At 41.1% G+C, this 22,386-nt stretch overlaps 1 protein-coding gene and 1 long non-coding RNA gene across 16 annotated transcripts in view; one reads left to right on the top strand and one right to left on the bottom strand.

The window, feature by feature from the left end:
• RAD51B (RAD51 paralog B) overlaps nt 1-22,386 on the bottom strand; it is a 431,140-nt gene that overhangs the window by 195,663 nt on the left and 213,091 nt on the right. Inside the window, exon 10 of one of the 13 annotated variants that reach the window (XM_080396526.1) lies at nt 22,011-22,117. The exons of the other annotated variants lie outside the window; for them this stretch is intronic. Within the exon in view, the coding sequence (XP_080252652.1) occupies nt 22,014-22,117 (104 nt within the window). The 3' untranslated portion in view covers nt 22,011-22,013. The remainder of the gene's footprint in view (nt 1-22,010; nt 22,118-22,386) is intronic. 13 annotated transcript variants of the gene reach the window in all.
• LOC308067543 lies at nt 51-22,349 on the top strand. Of its 3 annotated transcripts, XR_013929642.1 has the most exons (5): nt 1,238-1,409; nt 7,679-7,793; nt 11,372-15,514; nt 20,700-20,837; nt 22,335-22,349. It is a non-coding gene; the product is annotated as an uncharacterized lncRNA (long non-coding RNA). The 3 variants fall into 3 exon arrangements; XR_013929644.1 differs by lacking the exon at nt 22,335-22,349 and having other exon boundaries at nt 51-1,409; nt 20,700-21,999; XR_013929643.1 differs by lacking the exon at nt 20,700-20,837 and having other exon boundaries at nt 1,240-1,409.

The following is a 22,386-nucleotide window of genomic DNA, read 5'->3' as shown; positions in this document are numbered from 1 at the left end:
ACTGGCAGAGCTCATGAAGTTCACTGCTTCTCACCTGCATTGCATTTAGTCTGTATTTTTGGTGCAGATCTCTAACAATGACACCAGAAAGGGGAGAGAAAAGGGAAGAAAAAGAGAAAGAGAAAAAGACCTCAACCCCCAATCTATTTTTCCATCTTCACCTACTCAGAAAGTACAAGTATAAAAATACCCATTGGTGGAAAAAACCACCACACAGTAAAAAAAAACAACCCACATGACAAACTCATCTGTGAAGTAACTAACCACAGCACCCTTCAAACGCCCACACACTGACTTCTGCCATTTTCAAGCCCTTCTCCACAGCTTCTTCTTCAGGCAGAAGGTGACTGATTCTCTTACGCTACAGTGACGACCGTCTCACTCTCTGCATTGGCCAGCCAAGGTATATCCCAAACTCTTCCTGTCAATATACTCTACCTTGACAAAACTAACAGAAAATGAGTAAGGATGAAAACAGGGTGAGGTCCTTTACATTAAAGCCATGGCCCTAGCAGTAGGCAGCTACTTAGATCACCATTTGGTATCACCCACTTGAGACAAAGCACGCACCAAAATGCATATATACACATGTCCAGGTAATTACCAAACACACATTACTCATTTGTACAGATACTAAAGCAAATGTTTCTCCCCATTCCAACTGTACAAATCTTCTTCAGTTAATGGGTTACGCAGGCGTATCAACAACCGAGTCTTAGGGGAAAACCCAAAACTTCCTAGAGCACAGCATTCCCTTCATACAGTCCTTTATTATTTAGGACATATGGCAGGAAAACCAGTTGCTGTTATAAGAAATCAAACTTGGCCACAAAACTAACCAGGTAAAAAATTCTAACTTTTAAGTTATTATTCTCCTCCTTTTATTAAGAGAGGAAATCTGGCAATCCTACTCCCAAAAACCACCTAGTTCTAAATCTGTGCAACAACCCCCTCCCTTGCGCTGCCGCCCGCCCCCCCCCCCCCGTATTCCACCTTACTTCAAATTGTAATTAAAAATAAGTACAAATATTTTAGCTGGAAGCTGAAATTGTTTCTTAATCAATGATGTGTAATTTAGTTTTCCTTTTTTTTAATAGTAGAGTCATAAAAATATACTTCGCAAATGAACCCATTAAGTGCAAACCCCTATTAAGTAAAAAAACTAGTTTCAATGGAAATTTTTTGCCCACCTAGTTTGTAGCTATGCTATTGCTGCACCACTGAAGTGCCTACTAGAGATTACACTGAAAAGACTGTTCTGATTCAGTCATCATCATCAAGACACTGAAAATTGCCATTTATAGACTCCAGCTGCAAAGTTCTGATAGAGACAGCAGTAAATGTGACAGAAAGGGAATGAGCTCACTTCTCATTTTGGACAACAGAGTTATCTCATGTGCCCCAACTAGGTGAGTTTTCACACTTTTTTGTTTATCATTATATTTATGTCTATCTGTGTACACATTCTGGCTGATTTTTACAGTGTTAATCTGATATTAGATCAAGGCTAAGGTCCTTTCTGCTGTCTTTTTTCCAGCCATTCATTATTTCTATTGTGACAACTCTTAGAGCTCTCATGTGCAATATGCAAACCACTATACAAACACAGAACAAAAAGATCTTTCCTGACCTAAAGACCTTTTCATGAGAACTGCAGTTTAAGAGTCTTTTAGATGCTGGTGCTTATTCCCCACTTAAAAGGAATCTTCCCTAAAGGGGTGAGGGAAAATAAGCCAAAATATGTGACAGGCCAGAAAAACTGTGTATATATAAATAAGAACTTTCCAGTATTCTGTGTGAAACATTGTAAGTTTTTTTAAATATTAACCATCATTCTACTGGCAAAAAATCAGCTGGGACCTCCATCCAAGTCAAGATGTAAGAAGGGTCCTTCAGAGAATTGGACAGATGCTAGTTTGCTTTTAATCCCACACCAGCACATCCATTGTTACCAGTGTGTTTTGCACCAGAGGATCTCATTCCCTGACATCAGTGAGTTTACGTCGATTCTGTTTTGCATTGAGAAAGAGAGACAGACAGAGAGAGAAGCATACACGTGCTAGTACTAAGACTCCTGTCTGCTGACCTAAAAAAGGAATTGACATTAAGAAACGAGAATATCCAGCTGGTCTGACTTCTTGCCAGATAATCTACCAGCCATGACCAAAATGATCAGGTCTCAGGAGATCTGTCGAGGTGGGAAGACAGCTGGTGGTTTACAGCACCTGAAATAGGGCCCAAATCAGGGAACTGTGGAGTTGAGATCCTTGGGAACAGATAATTTATTTATACTGGTGTAAACCTTCTGCCTCTGTAGCTTGACAACACACCACAAAGCGATGAGTTTCCGGCACTCTGCCACTGCTGCACTTCTAGTGTGAATGACCAAATGAATAGCGCTTTGGTGGGAGGGATGGTGAAAGGTGAAGATGATGACAGTGGTTAAGTCAATTCCTTTTTGTAACCAGGATAATTTTTTTACCCCTCAGCTCACCCTCCTTCCCTTTCTAATGGCACTTTTTGAGGATTTCCCTCTTTTTCTAAAATCTAGAATTGTACTAATTCATACCACTCTCTTAATATCCAGAGTTCTTTCCTGCGTTGCTCACCACTAAAACTTAAAGCAGCTTCTTCCATCTAACTTCTATGCAGTCACTTCTTCCTGTCTCTCCACGACTAGAAAATAAAATCCCAAACCATTGATATAAGGGAGGGGAAAAAAAACCCCAAACAACCCAGATCTGGAATTTTGCCTGCCTGCACATATAAAGGATGCATAGGTTGAAAAACAAAGCTTGCCCAATCATGGCATCTGGCAATGCTAAGGCCCTGTGAACCAGAAAATGCTTTTAATTATCACCTCACCAATCATGCTACACATTACTGCTGTATTTTTTTGGTTAAGATCCCTCGGGGAACTCAACTGATCATGATATTAATCAGAAGGCATGTAGGAGGGATGGGGCAGAATGCTAGAATTACACGTGTAGGTCCCTTAAGGCTTGAATAAAGAACTGAGATTTAGAATCCTGCTGTCAGAGCAACTGAAGCTTTGCATGCCGCAAGCCCCAGCCCTCTGACCTACACAGCCATGGCATTATCATATCTGATTTTCCCAGGATGGTTAATCTCAGCTGCTAAACTTCATCAATTTCTGCTAGTGTTTACCCATCATCTGGATTTGCCACTTCCGAACTTTTCCAGGCCAGAACCCAACAAGCCAGCTGTCACACTCCTTGACAGGGACAGACTCCCCCCCCCAACATAAAAATCTGAAGTCTGGCAGCCTAAATGGCTGAATCCCAGAAAGGCACAACAAAAATACATCTTTTGGGGGAGGAGAGGGAGATGTAGCCCTGCAAATGCAGCGAGTTTCAGAACACAGCTCACAGCAGTATGGTCATGTTAGGATGCTGTGGTCCAAGACGGACTGTATTATCATAGTCTACATTTTTTTCCATAAAATATGTTCTGGTAAAGAAACAGTGTCTTGGCAACTTAGCTCTTGTACCCAGAAAATGCATACAGTGCATGTAAAAGCAGCAGTACTCCAGGCAAGGTAGGAGCCAGTCTGCAAATGAATTAAATTACATTTCAGAGTCAGGGCGCAGAAGGGTGACTGGAGTAGGAGGGAGAGAGTCGAGTTTCTGGTGCACATGGAGTTCTCCGTGGAAGTGGCCAATAAAAGCACCAATTAGTGCTAACATACCCGGGGTGTTTCTGACATGGCTGTCCATTTCCCAGGCTGATGGTATGCCCACATGGCAGATGGAAAAGGACAGTAGCTAGTTTTAAATGAGCACTGAGGTCTGCCTTGGTGAATATATTCTGTTAAGAAGCCACAGAAAGCTTTGTCCTGCTATAGCCAGATCACTGCCAGCACTGATATTCAGCCTACATGGTGGTGGACCTTTCTCAATACATTCAGCATAAAAAGCCTTAGCAAATTACAATTTCTGATCACAGCCTAGTTCCATGAATTTGAACTAGTGAATTAAGTTATCTGTCCTTTTCACTCCTGAACATCGGAGTATTTCAGTAGTGGTCCTCTTTCTGGATCATTTTCAAATTTATTGAGTGACAGTTTCTTGATACGGAGGGTTGAAACATGCAATAATTAAGAGTCCAGGGTGGGGCTGTTAACCACAAGGACGATGTTTAATAATCAGTGTTAAATTGCACTTCAAATTGAGATGATTTTTTTTGTATGCAAACTAAGCAAACTGCTTTACTTTGTACAATGACCATTGTAATTTCTTTGAAAATTTAGCCTTCAGTGTTCTTAACACTGGTTCCATAGATTACAGTTACAACAATTCCCTCCAGGTGTATATAGAAACAACAATCTTAAGAGCTGTAAAGCTTGGATCATGAGCCAGAGTTATCAAAACTGAAATTCCAGGATGAAACATTTCACTTTCAGCCTGCAACATGGAAACAGAGGTCAGCCAAACATTTGAGGACTAGAGATGACTGTTTGCAAATTACAGCTGTTCACATCTGGAGTTCAGATTTGGCCAAACTCTTAATGTATCACAAAAACTAAACTTAAAGAATGTTTTGGTTGTATGATTAGGAACATAAAAGTTAGGCAGCATTAAATGTAAAAAATGCTATGTGCAACTTTAACTCTGCTTATCAACTGCAGAACAAGGGGCTCAATTATTTGTCACAACAAATATCATCAGCGTTGACTGTGGCATTTCTTAAGCACAAGTCTGCATTTGCCAATATAGGTCTCACTGGCTGCATCCATTTCTCAGGGCAGAGGGGCCTGTGACACAAGCTGAAGAATGCAACCTCTCCTCTGAAGAAGTGCCTTCTGGGCTGGCCTGGTGAACTATATACATACATCTAGCAGTTGCACGTGAGCACTTCAGAGTACCTTCAAAATCATAGCTTGGAGTACCTTCACAACATATGTTAATTGGGCACTTTCATATTTTTTTTTTAAATTGCACAGCCAATATAGCCACACATATAAAATGTCTTCCCTCTCGTAAGATGAATGAAAAAACATTTTAGTACATGCAGACACCACAGTGGCTCACTGTTCAGAACCAACTCATTTACAAAGCTAAAAATACATATATGTTTATGCACTTAGGCACACATACACACAGAGCCAATATATGACATGGAGAATGTTAAAATGTCCAAGGATTACAGGGGTCCGAATTCACTCCCTGACTGACACAGGCTTTCCAGGAGGTTCTCAGCAAATCAGTCCTCTTCATGGAGCAGTCACAGAACCTGAAGCAGAGGCAGTGCACGCTTTTTTCTTCAACTCATTCTCAAAAAGGAATGACTCACTTTATCCAAAACTAAGCAAATAGATTCAATTTTGGACAACAACCAAGACTGGAAAATTTCATCCCGATAAGCTTTTCTGACCGAAGACAGAGGGTTAGAAGGGAAACAGTTATACAGCCTTAACTATAGGAGGTTCCTTCCATTCCTGCTATAATGCAAAATATTCCAAGATGTGCCAAGTTTTCACTGTAGTCTGCATCAGGCAGCGACAGGACACCTCTGTGGACAGTAATATATAAATCCAAAATGATCTTTTGACTGCAGTGAGTCTTCTCTCCTGAGATGTATTACATTTTTTAAAGTCAGTGAAAAATAAAAAAATTGCAAAATATCAGTTTTAATCCTTGGACTACAAAATGGTTGAATCCTCTCGAGGCCAGTCAGGGCCAGAAAAAATTTTTTTCCCCTTTTTCCCAGATTTTTTTTTTTTTTTTTTTTTTTTGGGGGGGGGGGGGGGGGGGGGCAGGGGGGCGGGCAAGGGGAAAGGGAGAGAGCAAAGAGTGGTTGGTTTCAAATAGCAACATTGTCCAAAAGGGTGAAAGGGAACAGATGGCCATGGAGAATGCGGCCTCAAAGCCCTAAAGAAAAGGGCTATTTTGACAGATCTTGCTGTTTCCTATTCAAGCATGAACACTCTGGCATGGAGAGTTAAGACGATATAAGGAACAACCTCTGTTCCCAGCAACTGTCTACGGGCAACTGGCCTCTGAAGCTCTCTGAGAAAAACAACATGAGACAGACAGACAAACAGATATGGCAGCAAGCCCAGATCTCAGCCACCAGGAAAGGGGGGAGGGAGTAAAAAAAAAGCCCACAGAAAGGCTAGAAACAGCTGCCTTTTCCTGGCTCCAGTGCAGAGCATTAGAAAGAGCCTGTCCAGCCTTTCTCATCTTCCTTTTCAGTGAAACTTCTTGAAGGGGTCACCCTCAAGCTGTTGGTCTTTGCCCTGAGGGGAGGTGAAAAAGAGGACAGAGCAGAACTCGTCTGGCTCAATGGAACCTGCTTCCTTTAATCACAAAGACCTCCCTCCAGCTAATGAAGAGGAACTCTAAATGTAAAAAAGCATAATTAATGCTGCATTTTTGCATGCAAAAAGGTTGAGAAATTTAAAGTTGTGGCTCCCACAGTACGTGTAATTTGTTTGCATAGTATACAGAGGCAAGCCATTATATCCAAGGCAGGGAGAATTGTACTCACTGTGGGAAACACTGCTAATGTGTGTCCTGACTTTTTCTATCATTCCCAATCAAGAGAGTGCATCAACAGCTGTTTCATTCACCAATTCTGGGCACATACTATCAGACAGAGACTTCAGTTTTGAAGGGCAGCTTCACATCCTTACCCAAAGACCTAAGCCATTAAGTGTAACCAGACATCACTGTTTCCAAAGTCCATATAGCAAGGGGTGAATCTGAGTTTCTCAATTTCTTTCTGATTTATGTACCATTTTCATCTTTTAGGGCAAAGCCCGATATATTGTTTCCCAGCCAACACTTGTCTATAGGCACCGAGCGATACCTTCCCTTTGCACTGTAATCTAGACCCGAGCAATGGTAGTTTCACGCAACAGTTGCACGGAGAAAAAGAGGGGGCAACTGTTATAAACATTAACTATCTTCACAATCCTTCCCTGAGGCAGGGAAGTAGCTATCATCTCAATTTTAATATCCTCCTTTTTAAAAATCATTGAAGGAAAAAGATAATAAGGAACTGTGGGTGCTCACATGCCAGGGCTCCAAATGGAGAAATGCAAATGCTACATACTGATCCTATCTGCGCCTTTGTTCCCTCATCTGTGAAACAGCATTTGTTACCTTTAGTCAATAAATAGTATATATATATAAAAAGACACCAGCAACAAATAACCTCAACGTCCTCCGTCTCCAAAGAAATCCAAATTATTATCAAAACCATGGTTTTCTACAGTATGTAAATGGTTTGGTTTTGCGGGTATTTGTTTTGTTTTGTTTGTTTTCACAAAGGATAACCTCTGTAGTCATTACTAGCTGTAATTGTTAATTTGTAACTAAATAGATAGGATCTGACTACTAGTAGTAGTCAAACAGTAAATAAAATACCTTATTTTAAGCTAAATCAGATAAACCCCATTTCTTTTCTTCTTAACCATAAGCTTCCTGAGACTAACTGCCCCAGGCTATACTTACTAAAGGAATCTCAAACGTGGATTATTGGCTAAGTATTAATGAGCATTGAACTTGTTGATTTGCCTTTATGTTTCCTTAAGCAGAGTCAACCTAGTATAGTTACCCTGTAGTTTTCATTCTGCTTTACAACTCCTCCTGTTCACGGCCAGTGTAACGATCAGCATCAGCGTTACAAACCGATTCTGTCTTTTGTGTTGCAGGACAGGTGGTCCCTCAGCACATTCCCACACATTCCAAATATTTTAAGTGTTCCACATCTGTTGTCTAAAACATTTTTATCTCCCTGCAAGAACAGTAGGAGATGATAACAAAAAGGTATGTATAATGTCATAACACATTTTATGCCACACAAACTCTGTCATTTCAATGAGATGATAAATATCAAAAAAGAGCTCAACCTTTATTTGTTATACCATATAGCTATTAAAAGTTCTCACAGAGAAGATTAACTTATGACAGCTTTAATAGCCCAGATGATAAACCTGAGTGCAGATGTGCTTTTTTTTTTTTCAGTATCTGCTGACCTATGGGAAATTTTTTAAAATTAAAGAATTAACATGACTTACACATTTTCTGACCACTCTACTTAAAAAAAAAACAACCAAAACATCTCCCATGTATGTATAAACAATCTGGGTGGAATTTTCATAAGTGCTCAGTGTTGGCCCATAGCAGGTAGGGAAACAAATGCTTCCTCCCCCTCCCCGGAACGAATCTGATCAGATATACTTTAAAAACATATGGCTGCAAGTGATTCTTCTCGCTGATGAAACAGAACCACTGGTCAAGATTTGAGGCCAGGAAATTACAAGCAAAAATTGCACCTCAACTACTAAGCAATCCTTAGGAGGCAGAAAAAAACTGCCTGGGCTGCAACTGGGATAGGTGGTGAGGGCTAGCATTTCTGCTCCTGCTGAAAGTGGTGTGAGGTGGCAGCAGCTACCAGGAGTTGGGAACCTGGTTTGCTTCTCAGTGCAGAAGCTGGCATGCCTCACTTTACCAGCCCTGCAGCTCCACTGGGTACTGGCGTTGTTACTGACAGTGACAGGAGACTGTCCCCTGCTGCATGACCAATGTCATTTCCAACAACATAATGGCATTCCTTCCAGTACTTTGCCGGCATGACAACAACAGCTAGGAGAGCTGATGCCTCCTCATATGAGATTCCAGCAGCACAAATGTGATCTCCATAGCTATGCAATATAAACAAATGCACAGTTCTTTATTGTTGCTAGTGGTGGTTCATTTTTTAAATGAAAAAGAAACCCTGCATTCGAGCTACTGAGAAATGTTACGGGATCTCTGTGGGACAGACCTAAGACTATATGCCTCAGGGAAAATGATGCCACTGTGCAACGGTGTTCAAACAAAGCACTACCAGAACATGCAGCAAATGTCGTGGTACTTCCCTTGGGGCCAGGACTTGGGCCTTTTAAGCAAACTTGCCTCAGTTAATTTTGGAAGACAACTACCTTTGTCCAGCCCTAAACCAATGCTGACTGCAAGGCACAGTATCTCGTCAGTACATAACGGCAACATGATGCTGGATATGAATGAGGATGTAGACAACTTCACCGAAAACTGGATATATTGCAAGTGGAACAGATCCATGAAGGGGAGGATTTTAGCTTAAACTCAGACCTGCTCACCATAAACTCCAGGAGGCCTCCACCACCCTGGTACTATAGTGAGAAGTGGAAAGACAAGAGAAAGACAAGCGGGACAGCTGTGCTGAGGCGCATCAGTGGGCACCACAATGGGAGCCTGAGAGATGAGAATTGTGGGAGTTTCACTTGACTTGTAAATCCTACCTTTTGAAAAGCAATTCTGCAGCACAGATGTTAGCATGCTTAACTCTGCCAAGCAAGAGGCTGCCAAAGGCTGAAAGATCACTGAGAAGTTAGAATAAAAATTACTTTCAATTATGTACAAAGATTTATTTTTCATTTTTGTTGTGGAAAGAATTTCACCTGCCAAGAGGATAATTTTAGAAGAAAATTCAGTGTGTCCAAAGGAGCTCATACAGTGGATTTCAGTGAAATGCCTGCTAACAAGGTCTTGTACTTGTGAATACACTTTCTACATTTTTAAACTCTACTGATTTCCTTTAAAGAAAAAAAATCATGCAAAGTTTAATGTATTTTCACTGGTATTACAGGACAGAAAATATCCTTCTTAATCTTGTTCTCTCTTGTTTGGAAAGGCCTGGACTATATTCCAGTATGCACATAAAGCATTAACATGTCAGTGGATGACTTTACAAAAACAGAAAAGCTTTAGAGGCATATGCTGGCTCCTCAAAAGTGCCCTATTCTCTCTGCAGTCCACATAAAAAACTTACTTTTCAGGATCTCTTTAGACTGTGAGTGCTTCAGACAGTCTAACGAACACTTGGTCAGGAAGCACTTGTATGCAATTACATGATTATTGTAAAACCTGGGACATTCTCTAATGAACAGTGTGAGACTTCACAGGTAAGCTTAAGCTGGCTTCAGAGCAAGGGGGATTCACCTGGCACCAACAAATCATTTCTGATACTTGAGAGATCAGCTGGGTTCCCTCGCAAACTTTTGGGTGGTATCATCTTCTGGCTAGGGTTTCACTAGCTCTTCCTTGTTCAACCAGTTGTTTTCACTTCCACAGCAAACTCCTCCGAAAAGCCCAGTGGTGCAGAGAGTAGCAGCGGTTACTAAGCAAGGGACAGTCTTTCCTCAGAAAACTAGGTTTGATCCTGTTTCTTTGCATGCTATTGCCACAGTGATGTTAAGTCACTGATGATCCCATAGCAACATCAAGAATTTTAAACTGGAATCTGAACAGTGGGAGGAGATGGAGAAGGAACAGGGCAGGCTCGGCCTCTCAGATTTGCTCTGCAGTCCTGGCAATCTCCAGAACTTGCCAAAGAAATTATATGAGAAATATCCAAGACATAAATACAGTTCGAAACATCACACATTCTCATTACTCAATTACACACCTTGCAATACTTGGTGTTCCTAAAATTTCAGTTTCTGGAGTCAAGTGATTATGGAAAAAACCCCATAGTTTCCTATGCAGCCTTCTCCCCTCTCCTGCACCCAGCATATATCCATTCCTCTGCCTGCAAGCTGGAGAGTGGCTTGAAGACAGTCTGATTGCATCCCCAAAGCTTAGGAGTGAAGTAGTAAGTAAAACGATCTCCCAAATATATATCTTTTAAATCTCAGTTTTCTTAGCTTAATGTGGAAGGCCAATCCTAGTATTTCTGGCAGTATTGATGTACTTTAACAACTTCAGGTAATACATTGATTTGCTATTTCAATTTAAAATGCATGATACAAATGTAGCATCAATTATCATGTGACTGTAAGTAGTCAACTGAGGTTGCTATGTATTTTGGTTCTGTCTAGCTGCAGCACAACAGATGCACAGTTTCTCCTTAGCTGCAATGAATTCCTGTAAATCTTTTAAGATTTTTTTCTGTATGTTTCAGCTGAGAACAGGTAAGGCAGCAGATAACACCAGGCAGAGCACTCCAAACTTGTGTCTTATTTCCCATGCTAGAAACTTTCACAATTTTAAAAATTATTATTATAGAAGACAGACAATAAACAGCTGTAAAGATAGCAAAGTCATCAATTCTCCAACCTCCTGCAGCTCCAGGACGAGCTATGAATGTTCTTACAATTTTCATTTCTATATGGTTTCTCAGAACTGAAGGCAGACATCTCATATAGTAACTTTACTAAGTTCTCTCCTGACACGATCTCTGGAAAAACAAATAGCATCTACAAATATTAAGGATTGTTTCCCCATTTTTTTTCAGCATAAAAGCACGTTATTATGGTTTGGTCTGGGGCCTACAGTACTTGCAACCAACTTAGTCTGTCACTCTACTCTGTCTCTTCTCCCAGGTCTTCCAGGAAAATGTTAAACAGCATTGGCCCCAGTAGTGACCACCGATGGAGACCACGAGCTGCCAGGTGGAATCTGAATGACTGACGGCTACTCTCTGAGCTCAGAGGTCCTGCTGTTTTTCCACTACCTTGTAGGTCAGTCATCCTTCCAGTCTACTTCTCTCTAATTTTACTGCAAGGACACTACAGCAGACTATGTCAGAGACTTGCTAAATGCAAGATTAAAGCACATCAGCTGCTCTGCCCACCTCCACCAGGCCAGTCATCTCATCATACAAGACAATCAGACTGGTGAAGCATGATTTGCCCTTGGTAAATCCAGGCTGGCTGTTTCCAGTCACCTTCTTACCTCCACGTGTCTGGAAACCTTAGATGAGATTACTTGTCCTTGTATTAATTCTGGAAGAATTCTGTGGGTTTGGTGTCTTAACACAGAAAGAAAGACAAAACCCACCTATACTCCAGCTAAACTTAAACATCTGTTTAAAATACTGATAGGTTTGATAGATGCTTAACTAAATAATGTCAATTCCCTACTATTCAAGCACAAATTGGCAACACTTGCAAGTAAAACAGCAAGCTGCAAACACAGGTGTTTTTTTAAAGAAGAAAGAAGAAAAATCTTGTTATAAATAAGTTCACTCCAAAACTGAGAATATTATGACAGTATTTAGGATGACTGGGTAGATAAACGTTAGTGGATTCAACTGTCTGTCCATACAGTCAGAGGAAAAAAACCCCACATGCTTATTCTCCTTTAGCAATCCTCCTGAGGTACTAATGTACTTGTCAAGGGAACTAACTGTATAACCTTATCCATCCCTTTCTCTGTGAATACTGTACTTTAAAAAAACTAATAATTTGAGAAGCATAAAAAGATTGAGAGTGATGATCAGGTGTGTGAATTTCTGCACACTCATGTACCAGAAAATTGGCTCTGCATTGAGACACTAAGTACTTTATATAGACAGGTCCAGATGTTAAGCAGACAGCTCTGATGCGGGTTTCCTTCTGCTCATCCTGCCAAGGATTTTGTAGCCTCTGAACAAATTCAGGAGCTGTGATGGGATTGAATTTCCATGCTTAGGTCAGTTCCTGGCACTGGTAGATGCGACAAACGATGTGACAAACTGCACGTGATGTTTTGGTGAGGATTTAGACTTTCCTTTATAGCTAATAATATGGTCTGCAATGCTCAGAATCTCCTACCTTTCACTAGAGGCCTCTCCTTTTAAAAAAGAGTGTGGAGAGGAGAGCCACAGAAGCCCCAAGCTACAGCAGTTATTTTTGAATTTTCCAACCCCACATAAAAATTGGACAGTGTAGGTAGTGAGCATAAAGGATTAAGTAGTGGGTTTGCATGGCAAGGTTTTGGTAGTCACGGGGCTACAGGGGTGGCTTCTGTGAGAAGATGCCAGAAGTTTCCCCCATGTCCAATGGAGCCAACGCCAGCCAGCTCCAAGACGGATCTGCCGCTGACCAAGGTGGAGCCCGTCAGTGACTGTGGTAGTGCCCCTGGGATAGCATATAAGGAATGGGGGGGAGGAAGTATCTGCGCCAGCAAGAGAAAGGAGTGAGACTATGTAAGAGCAACAAGTGTGCAGACCCCCAGGTCAGTGCAGAAAGAGGGGAGAAGATGCTCCAGGCACTGGAGCAGAGATTCCCCTGCAGCCCGTGGTGAAGACGATGGTGAGGCAGTCTGTGCCCCTCAGCCCACGAAGGTTAACAGTGAAGCAGATATCCACCTGCAGCCGTGGATGACACCATGCCAGAGTAGGTGGATGCCTGAAGGAGGCGGCGACTCCATGGGAAGCCTGCACTTGGAACAGGTTTGCTGACAGGACTGGTGACCCTGCAGAGGACCCAGGCTGGAGCAGTCTGTTCCTGAAGGACTGCACTGCACTGCATGGAAGGGACCCATGCTGGAGCAGTTTGTGAAGAACTGCAGCCCATAAGAAGGACTCACATTGCAGAAGTTCATGTGGAAATGTCTCCCGTGGGAGGGACGCTACAGCAGAGCAGGGGAAGAGTGTGAGGAGGAAGCAGCAGCAGAAACAGCTTGTGATGAACTGGCTGTAACCCCCATTCCCCTGAGCTGCTCAGGAGAAGGAGGCAGAGGAATCAGAAATTAAGTTAAACCGGGGAAGAAGGGAGGGGTGGGGTGAGAGTGTTTTTCTGATTTGATTGGTAATAAATTAAACTAATTTCCCCAAGTCAAGTCTGCGCCCATGACGGTAATTGCCGAGTGATCTCCCTGTCCTTATCTCAACCACGAGCCTTTCGTTATAGTTTCTCTCCCCTGTCCAGTTGAGGAGGGGAGTGATAGAGCTGTTTTGGTGGGCACCTGGCATTCAGCCAGTGTCAAACCACCGCACACCATCACTCAAAATAACATAGAAGAGACTGGCCTAAGAAAAGGCCTCAGTCTAAAATGTTTTTCTTTAAGGACTTACATAATGTCCTCTGGAGTTTCAGTGGCATTCTCATTGCTCACTTCTAGTGAGAGTGTCTACAGGGCAGCAGCAAGGGACCTTTGAGAGATACGCTTGATTCCAGAGAGGAAGTGACAGAAGTCAGCAAGTCCTCCCACTAACGGAGCATGTTCCCTGGTATGGATGTTATTGCCAGTGCTCCACTAAAGTGAATCCTGGAGCTGAAAATCCCACCTCCACAAACATGGTGATCCACCTATTCAGTTCTTTGCAAACTGCAAAAGACTTTGCTAAATTAGTTCCACAACAGAGCTTCAGGTGACCACACAATTCTGAGCTGGAGGCACTGACTGCACATGTATCTACAGCGTTTCTCTCCTAACTCTACCAAGCAGGATTTGTGCTATCCACAGGTTAGAAATGCATTTAGATTTCACAGCTGCTTAGCCTCCAAGAGCAGGCTCCACATACACTACTTCCACTATTTCTGCTGAGCTGTTCCACAAGAGATTGCAGCACTTGCCTTTCCCACTTTCTGCCCAGCTGGCAGCAATTCACTATAGCTGGGTGTCAAGCCACTGGATGCACACAGTCCTGCAGTACTTCTCCCCAGCAGCGGAGCCTGCTGACAGCTTCCTCACTCACTACACTGGCTTTCCAGTGAGCACTGAAGTTCACTGTCCTTATTTTCAAGCAGGCCTGTATCCATAATCCAGTGTGTCTGAAACAACTTCCGAGGTCCAGAATGAAAACACCGTTTAGCAGCCCCACTCCAGAGGTAAACTATATCCTCTACACTAAAATTCATCTGTGCAACTTCATCCTTCTTGACTTTGAGACTTCAAAATTAAACCCTGGACTTCACAGTTTCACCACCTTCTAGGCCAAATGCAAAGAACATTGCTTTGGACAGAAATACTTTTTAATGTAGACAGCGAGCAGTATGTACATTTATATTAAAACCTCACCATAGGTAGACTCCACATTGTACAGACAGTTGTTCTTTTGTAGAAAATGGGAAGAAAGAGTAACTTACAAAAGAGAAACACTACCTAGCACACAACTGGAAGTCAGTCTGCTCACACAAAATTTAAAAAACCTGCAACTTGGGTTGAAAAGTAGCTGTGTTCATGTAAATGAAAGATGGTGAAAAAGGCTTGCTGAAAGTACCATGTCACACCAGCCTAAGCTGGTAATGAATAGTACCACAAGACACATGAAAATAGTACTATATACCATGTGAAAAAAATAATACACTGATTTGGTCTGTTGCTTTCACCAGGGAAATGGCTACTTGGCTGACAACTATGCCACTAGCACCCTGCAAGGACTGTTCCCTAGGTTGTGATATATCACTATCCTTTCTATACTAGTGTTGCACTGGAACTTCTGAAGATTCAAAAAACAGAATTGGAGGTGACTTACTAAGCTGCACATCCAGTGGTCTGAAGCATGTGACTGTCAGTACAACATAATTGCCAGAAAGTAAAGGAAGTTTAGTCATTGACCAATGCTGTCATTCCAGGCATTCCTCCCTCATATATACTTTTAACCCATCCTCTCCAAAAAGCAGCACTGTGACTTCACCATCTGTCTTGGAATCAGTGAAGCCAACCAACTTCAGCTTCTGACAAGCAAGTTCATTCTGCCTAATGTGACAAAAGAGAAACACAATGTGAAGACCATCCATCTCACATAACAAAAACAGGTAACTGCTGCTTTACCACCTCTTCTGGAGCTAACTATTCTGCCTTAGGCATAAACTCCAGGATTTGATTATATCACACTTTGAAACAATTCAAATTTCTGCAGACTGAGGTTAGGAGTATGTAAAACAAATAACTTGAGCACTATGATGGGAGTACAATCCCAGGGAAATTCCATGTATGCTCTCAAGCAGAACCTGTACCAGCAGAACTTGCACCATGGTTCTGAGCTCCTGACTTTGAAAAGCAAATGAACGAGAACACTGAAAAGTAGAACAATCACGATATTAACTTTGTTACCAAACAACAGCGCAATTAAAGATAATATCAATGTGACATATATAAGAAAGGGCTAAGCATGGACTATGTAGCGTCTTAGTGAATGTGGCTAAACGACTTGATTTTATTCTTTGTGAAACCAACTTCAAATTTTGCCCTTACATAAGCTCTCAGAAAAGCTCTACGTTGGTAGGAAGTTTCTGTAACTTAAAAGGTGGTCTAGGTGAACTGAATGTCAGATTCAGAGCTAACCCACAACGGCACAGAGCCATCTCACAGAAGCTTACATGCAATCTCATGCGTGAAGCAAAAGTGTCAACAAAAAGTTGAAGGCCTGATTAATGTAGAAAGCTTAATTTCCCCTGTAAAACAGAGTCTGGAGAAGTGGAAAGATATATTTAATATCTGCACATTTTCAACCCAGGAGAAAAATACAAAAGCATATGTAGAATTGCTCTTTGAGGATGCTGCATGAAGAAATACAACTAACCTACCACCAAACCACAGGAGACCTGGAAAGTAGGTGGCAGGAGACCTGCAAAGTGTAACAGTGGCAGTGACACTATGTAGAGTTTCTGAAATAAATAGATAGGAAAAACTGGTTCCTTTCTTCTAAGGGCAATGCCCATGACCACTTTATAGAGGATGAATCTCACATTAGTGAATTTAAGAGGCTGGTTTGCCATCATTCAGATAGGAATGTGCTCTATATATTCATTTGCAATATACATTACATCTTCTATAATTCTAAATAAAACAACAGTCTTCATTTAATTATCATGCTATAAACATGATAAAAAGAAAACCATTTAGGAAGTATTAGTTAAGAAAGTGCCTCCTGGATACTGTTGATCATTACAACATTCTGTAAACTCCATTACTGTCGGTGGTGGTGCGCATGATGAGAATTATCTTGCATGTTTATATACTTAGACAAACAAATCTTTCAGCCAGAAAAAAAGGAATGTCCATATACATAGAACAGAATCATAGAATCATTTAGGTTGAAAAAGATATCTGAGATCATCAAGCCCAACCGTTAACCCAGGACTGCCAAGGGTTCCAAGCAGTTCCATCAACTCCCTGGGCAGCCTGTTCCAATGCTTGAACACCCTTTCAGTGAAGAAATGTTTCCTAACATCCAATCTAAACCTCCCCTGGTGTAACTTGAAGCCATTTCTTCTTGTCCTGTTGCTTGTTATCTGGCAGAAGAGACCTACCCCCACCTGCCCACAACATCCTTTCAGGCAGTTGCAGAGAGTGATAAGGTCCCCCGAGCGGCCTCCTCTCCAGGCTAAACCACCCCAGTATAGTACCTCCTGGAGGCCAACAACTCTTCCAAGTCTTTTATGTTGGTTCTAATGGATGTGCTTCAGCTCTCTCAGCCAAAGTAATTACTGGAAGAGATTTATAATTTCTTGAACTAGATAACCAGAATGGACTGTTCTTTCCCTATCTTCTAACATTTTTTTTTTCAGTAAGGAAGACTAATCCTTAAAACAATCTGTAAAAAATATTGAATGAAAATGAATCATATGAAATTAAATAACTGGTTCTGCAAATGAGTAATAGGATTTTAGTAATTTATTTTGGAACAATAAACATGCAGGTATAAATTTTGACCTTGCTAGTAGCATCAACATAGGTAAAATAAAGCTCGTAATAAGTGGTCAGCTCAAAAATGAGGTCATGTAACAATTTCACCATGCACTTCCATGCAACAACAAGTCAGCCAACAACATCAAGCTAGTATGGAAACACAGCAGAATTTGTTGAGAACTCAAGAAAGGCACTTATCCAACTAGTTAAACACAATTTGTTGTTAAAGTGACATCTCATGCAATCAAAAGCCAGAAACTGAAAGCACTCTCTTGTACTTGCTCACTTTACAAAAGTGGGGTATTTGGATTCAAAGCTTTGCTCCTAACTGCAGATTTGTATTACAGCTTCCTAATTTGCACCTGTGAATAGGTACATGCACTCAGCTGTTCCGGCAGGCAACAGGATTTGTAGGGACATCACTTGGTGACAGATTTGGGCCTAGTGGCTTAAACAGTTTTGTATCTCTAGTTTCCAGCCATTTCTGGTGAACAGAAGCATATCAACACCTTGGAGCCATAAATAACCTACATCCATACCCACCAAATCAAATGAACAACTTGTATACTCTACATTCCAGCACTGACTATGCTGGTAATATTCCCTAACCAAAGCCAGTTAAAAAAAAAAATCAAAAATATCTGATTTTTAAAATCAATCCATTTGCTAAACGTTTTGTGGGAACACGTACATGCCAGTAAATCTTCTGACAGACATAGTTCACGTTAATACCTGCCAAGCAGATTTCCTGTAGAGCTCTGCTGCTTTTCAGCTCACCCTCTGGCAGCCTGCCCAAAGGATGGCTTCAAATCAATGACCCAGGACTTCCAAGGGAACAGCTTAGGAGATGTTAAGAATGTGGGAGAGATTCCATGTACACATTTTTCAAATAATATGTTGCAACTCTAAGCAGACACTTAAATTTTTGTCTTTCCATTCCAGTTAGAAATTTTTTTTGAAAACTCAGGAATTATTGCACAACAGAAATATAATTTACCAGCCACTCCTATTACAAAGAACCACAGGCTTAATCCTCTACTGGAAAGCAGATCAAACGCCTCTCAACTGCACTTCCCCTTTCCATCTCTTCTCCCCACTATTAAATCTTCATAGTTACCTGGAATCATACTGTAACTTTTAGTTTGAGAAACTACCATATAAGTGTCTCCCAGGTCATTTGACAGTCTCCTTATTCTGACATCTGATCATTGTTGGCTGGGACAATTCATAAAGACTGCTAATGCTATAACTAAATAGCTTTCAAGAGGGACGAGGCCATTTGCAAGACCAATTTACATTATTAAAGGTGTGACAGAAACTGAGGAACAGTGGTATTGCATCTCTGACAAATTTATCAATCTTTACTTTCGCTTAGGTATTGACATAACGTACCTCTAGAGTACCTTAGAAAGAACTGGTACTTACTAATATTCCCATAGTATTTGACCCTAAACGTGGACATACTTTGTACATGTAATATAGGGACAGCTATGGCTCAAACATTAGTTGCCATGCAAAGGCAATAGCAAAGACAACATAATGCCTAGGAAAAGCTGCCCAAATTCTGTAGGGATACTAACAAACTTTACCACATCTAGGACTGTTCCTGGGATCTCACCAGGCAAGGTTAATATAATACTTCTTCTAAAGGCAAGCACTGCTAAAGAAAAATAGATTACTTGACCTATTCTAAAATAAAGGCTGGGTTTGTATGATCAGGTTTTTGAATTTAGCCAAGACATGTTATACCCTATCTCTTGTGAGAAGCACCACAGGAATTTCAGTGAATTCAAAAGGTATAAATAACAGACATGCTTCAGATGAAAGACAGTATTTCAACAAAAACAGTGCCTCTTTATGTCACTCCCAGTGACTGTCTCAATGCTAAACTAGCAGGAAATAAGATGCTTACTGAACAACCAACGCTGTTCTGTGAGCAATAAAAGTTTTTCATGCTGGTTTCAGCCCAGTCCTACTTTATTTACAGGATATGGCAAGATTAGAGCCAGAGGCACCATGGTCATTTGTCCATTAACACTCACAGCTATCTATAGCAAGAACACATTCATGAAAAATTGAAATTAGTCATTCTCTATGGCTTCTCTAGATTTTCTCTTTAGATGTAGTGACTTATTTAAGCAATAGCCATTCCAACTTTGATGAAATTGCAAAAGTCACAGAAAAAGTTTTCAAACTACAGTAATACATTTGTATTAGTACACTCTCCAAAGGCATTACTGTGGGGTTAAACCTAAAATAATACAACATACCTTGCTTTGAGTTTGTAAGTGCACAGTTGCTGTTAGACTCTCATTTACAGAATGGAGACTGGTTCGAAAGCCATGGTCAGTGCTCATCTGCATGTCCTACATACAAATGTAAAGGCAGGTAGCTGATGCAGCCTTGTATGAGGACACTGCTATTAGTGTAACACACACCAGCTTTAGTCTTACCCTTGACAACATATAGCAATAGTGCTGAGTTTGGTTAACATAGCTGTATGGTATCTTCTCAGTTTAAACAGAGATGGAAGAATAAATAAGGCACTGTAAAGGACTTTGCCAGACCATAAATGTGTTGTCATATCCAAAGCAAAATACATGCAGTTTATGAATCAGTTTGGAATATAATGTTAGAGACTAAGGTACGTATTGGCTGCAAAAGAGCCAGATAGTATAATGGCTAGAGTAAGAACAGTCTGATTTTTTTCTTCCTCAGAGAGAAAAAAAGTCATGGAAAAAAGAAAGAAAACAAATAGCCAGAGTGCTTCTAGCAGAACCCTAGTGCGCTCAGTCTGTTGTTTCACTGTCTACAACTACAAGCTCACTACTTCCAGGAACAAACAAGGAGAAATATGAGTTCATTTAATGCACAGAATTATGCAGTGAGATATACACAGAAACAGACTCATTCCCATGTAAAAATGAGTGCTTTCTGGGCCCCACACAGCAACATATCAAACTCAAAACACATCAGACCGTTAGTGTTAATATTTATATCAATGTGGATAATTACTCCAGAATGGAAGAATCCTGTTCTTAAATTATTTTAAAGGCTCTTGTAGCTCAGTTCTGCTCTCCTTTTTAAAGCTGGCATAGCTAGTGGCTACACAGCAGTGGCTCACTGTAGAGGACATGCACCATTTCAGCATTGGCTTGGAGGAATGTGTTGTTTAGGATGCACATGTTCTCCATTTGAGCAAATCACGAAATATTTATCAACTCAGCTATAACTATTTCCCTCTCATACTGGACAGTGTTGGACAACAGAAAGGAATGTTAATGACTTGACTATTCATTCTCTTTATAGGCCTCATTTAATTGATTAACATCACATCAAATATACATGTGTGGGACTTGTGAGTCCCACCTGCTCCAGTACAGTAGGAAAATCTGTTACGTGTGTTAATTTTCCCAGCGGAAAACTACATGCCACTCTCTCTGCAAGGTAAAGAGCTACATTTCTTTCAAAAATGACTATCTAGATTCTTCTTATGCAGCTGGTTCCCAGAGGTAAAGAAACTGCAGTCCCGAGGGATCTGAAGTGCAACTGAATTTTCAGATGCTTGTAGTAGTATCTTCACTTTTCTTCTACAGCTCTCCCACTCAGGGCAAGACTACATTTTATTAGCTTCAGTAAGGTTCCACACCAAAGTAATGTTTCCCAGCATCTACTGTGCCTGCTGCCTTGTCCAAACTAGCTTCTAATAAATTGACTTCACGATTACCCAACAGCAAAAATTCTCTATGGCACAGAAAGTAATAACAAGGTGTATGCTCCCCTTAAAAGATTTTATCAGTGATGTAATCTCCTAGCACAAAGCTGCCTCACACATTTGGGTGTGGGGCAGGGGGTGGGGCAAGGGGGAGATAAATTATGTGAGATCAGCACCAAACCTTGCCTCATCTCCCAGGGGTGATGAATCATGCACCCTGTTCAGAATAAACACATCCTCAGTGAAGGGGACTTTTTGGGTGGACCAGAGGGAAAACACCCTGGTTTTTAATGGGAAGATTCTGTTTGTAGATGCAAGCCCAATGCATAAAGAGAAAAAAAAATTAAGTCACTATTCTGCGATTAAATTGCTGTCCCAAGTTTATCTCAAACTCGCTCACTAAAACCAGGTTCATTTTTTCCCCTTTGTAATCCAGTTTTTAAAGTGTTCAGATTAGCATTTAGCTTTGCCCTGAGAACATCTTGTTGCTCTCCATAGTGTAGCTAATAGCCAGTTACTACATAGGAATGCGTATTTTGCACAACCAACCACTTTATTTTTGGATGGCTTAAGGAAGAAGATACGCCAATGGCAAGGGAAGGAAGAAGAAAGAAAAAAATTGGGGAGGGGAGCCAAGACTGAAATGGGGTCAGCAGCAGGAAACAACAGCGGGGTGGGGAGAGCTGTCACAGCAGGGAACAGCAAACTGGCTGGAGCTGGCAAAGCATCATGAGAAGGAGACAGGACAGCATAAAGCAATGCGCACACTGCAGTCAGGGTCATGTGAGGAAGCCACAGGATAGACTTTAGAGTGTCTTTTAAATATTTGAAAATTGGACTAGGCTAGAATAATAATATTGCAAAAATGAACCAAGTACTGATCCACAAGTCATTACATCTCTTACCTCTCATCTGCCCAAAGAAAACTCCAAATGTCTCTCAGGTGAGACCACATAATTCATAGATGGCTTTAAGCAGCTCTTAGAGTTTCCTTCTGGGGAAAAGATGCCAGCTGAAAAGCACAACAGGTAAAGACCCCTTGAAACTCCATACAGCAGAGAACAGTGACAAGTTTATGTACTGTACCTGTAACTCCATAAAGTATGCTAGCTCTTGATAAGTTTCTGATAATTTTTTATTACACTGTGTTGATCATGTTTTGTAAAATCCACTGTGGAGGTTTTTATCAGCTCTGAATCCTAGGGAAGTATCTTTTTGTGCTTTAACAGGGCTATGGAGATCAGTTGGAAACCCTAGTACATCACTGAATACCTCTGCATA

This window comes from Falco punctatus (assembly GCF_963210335.1).
Source record: "Falco punctatus genome assembly, chromosome: 7".
Lineage (NCBI taxonomy): Eukaryota > Metazoa > Chordata > Aves > Falconiformes > Falconidae > Falco > Falco punctatus.
This window is presented reverse-complemented; position numbering and strand designations above follow the sequence as displayed.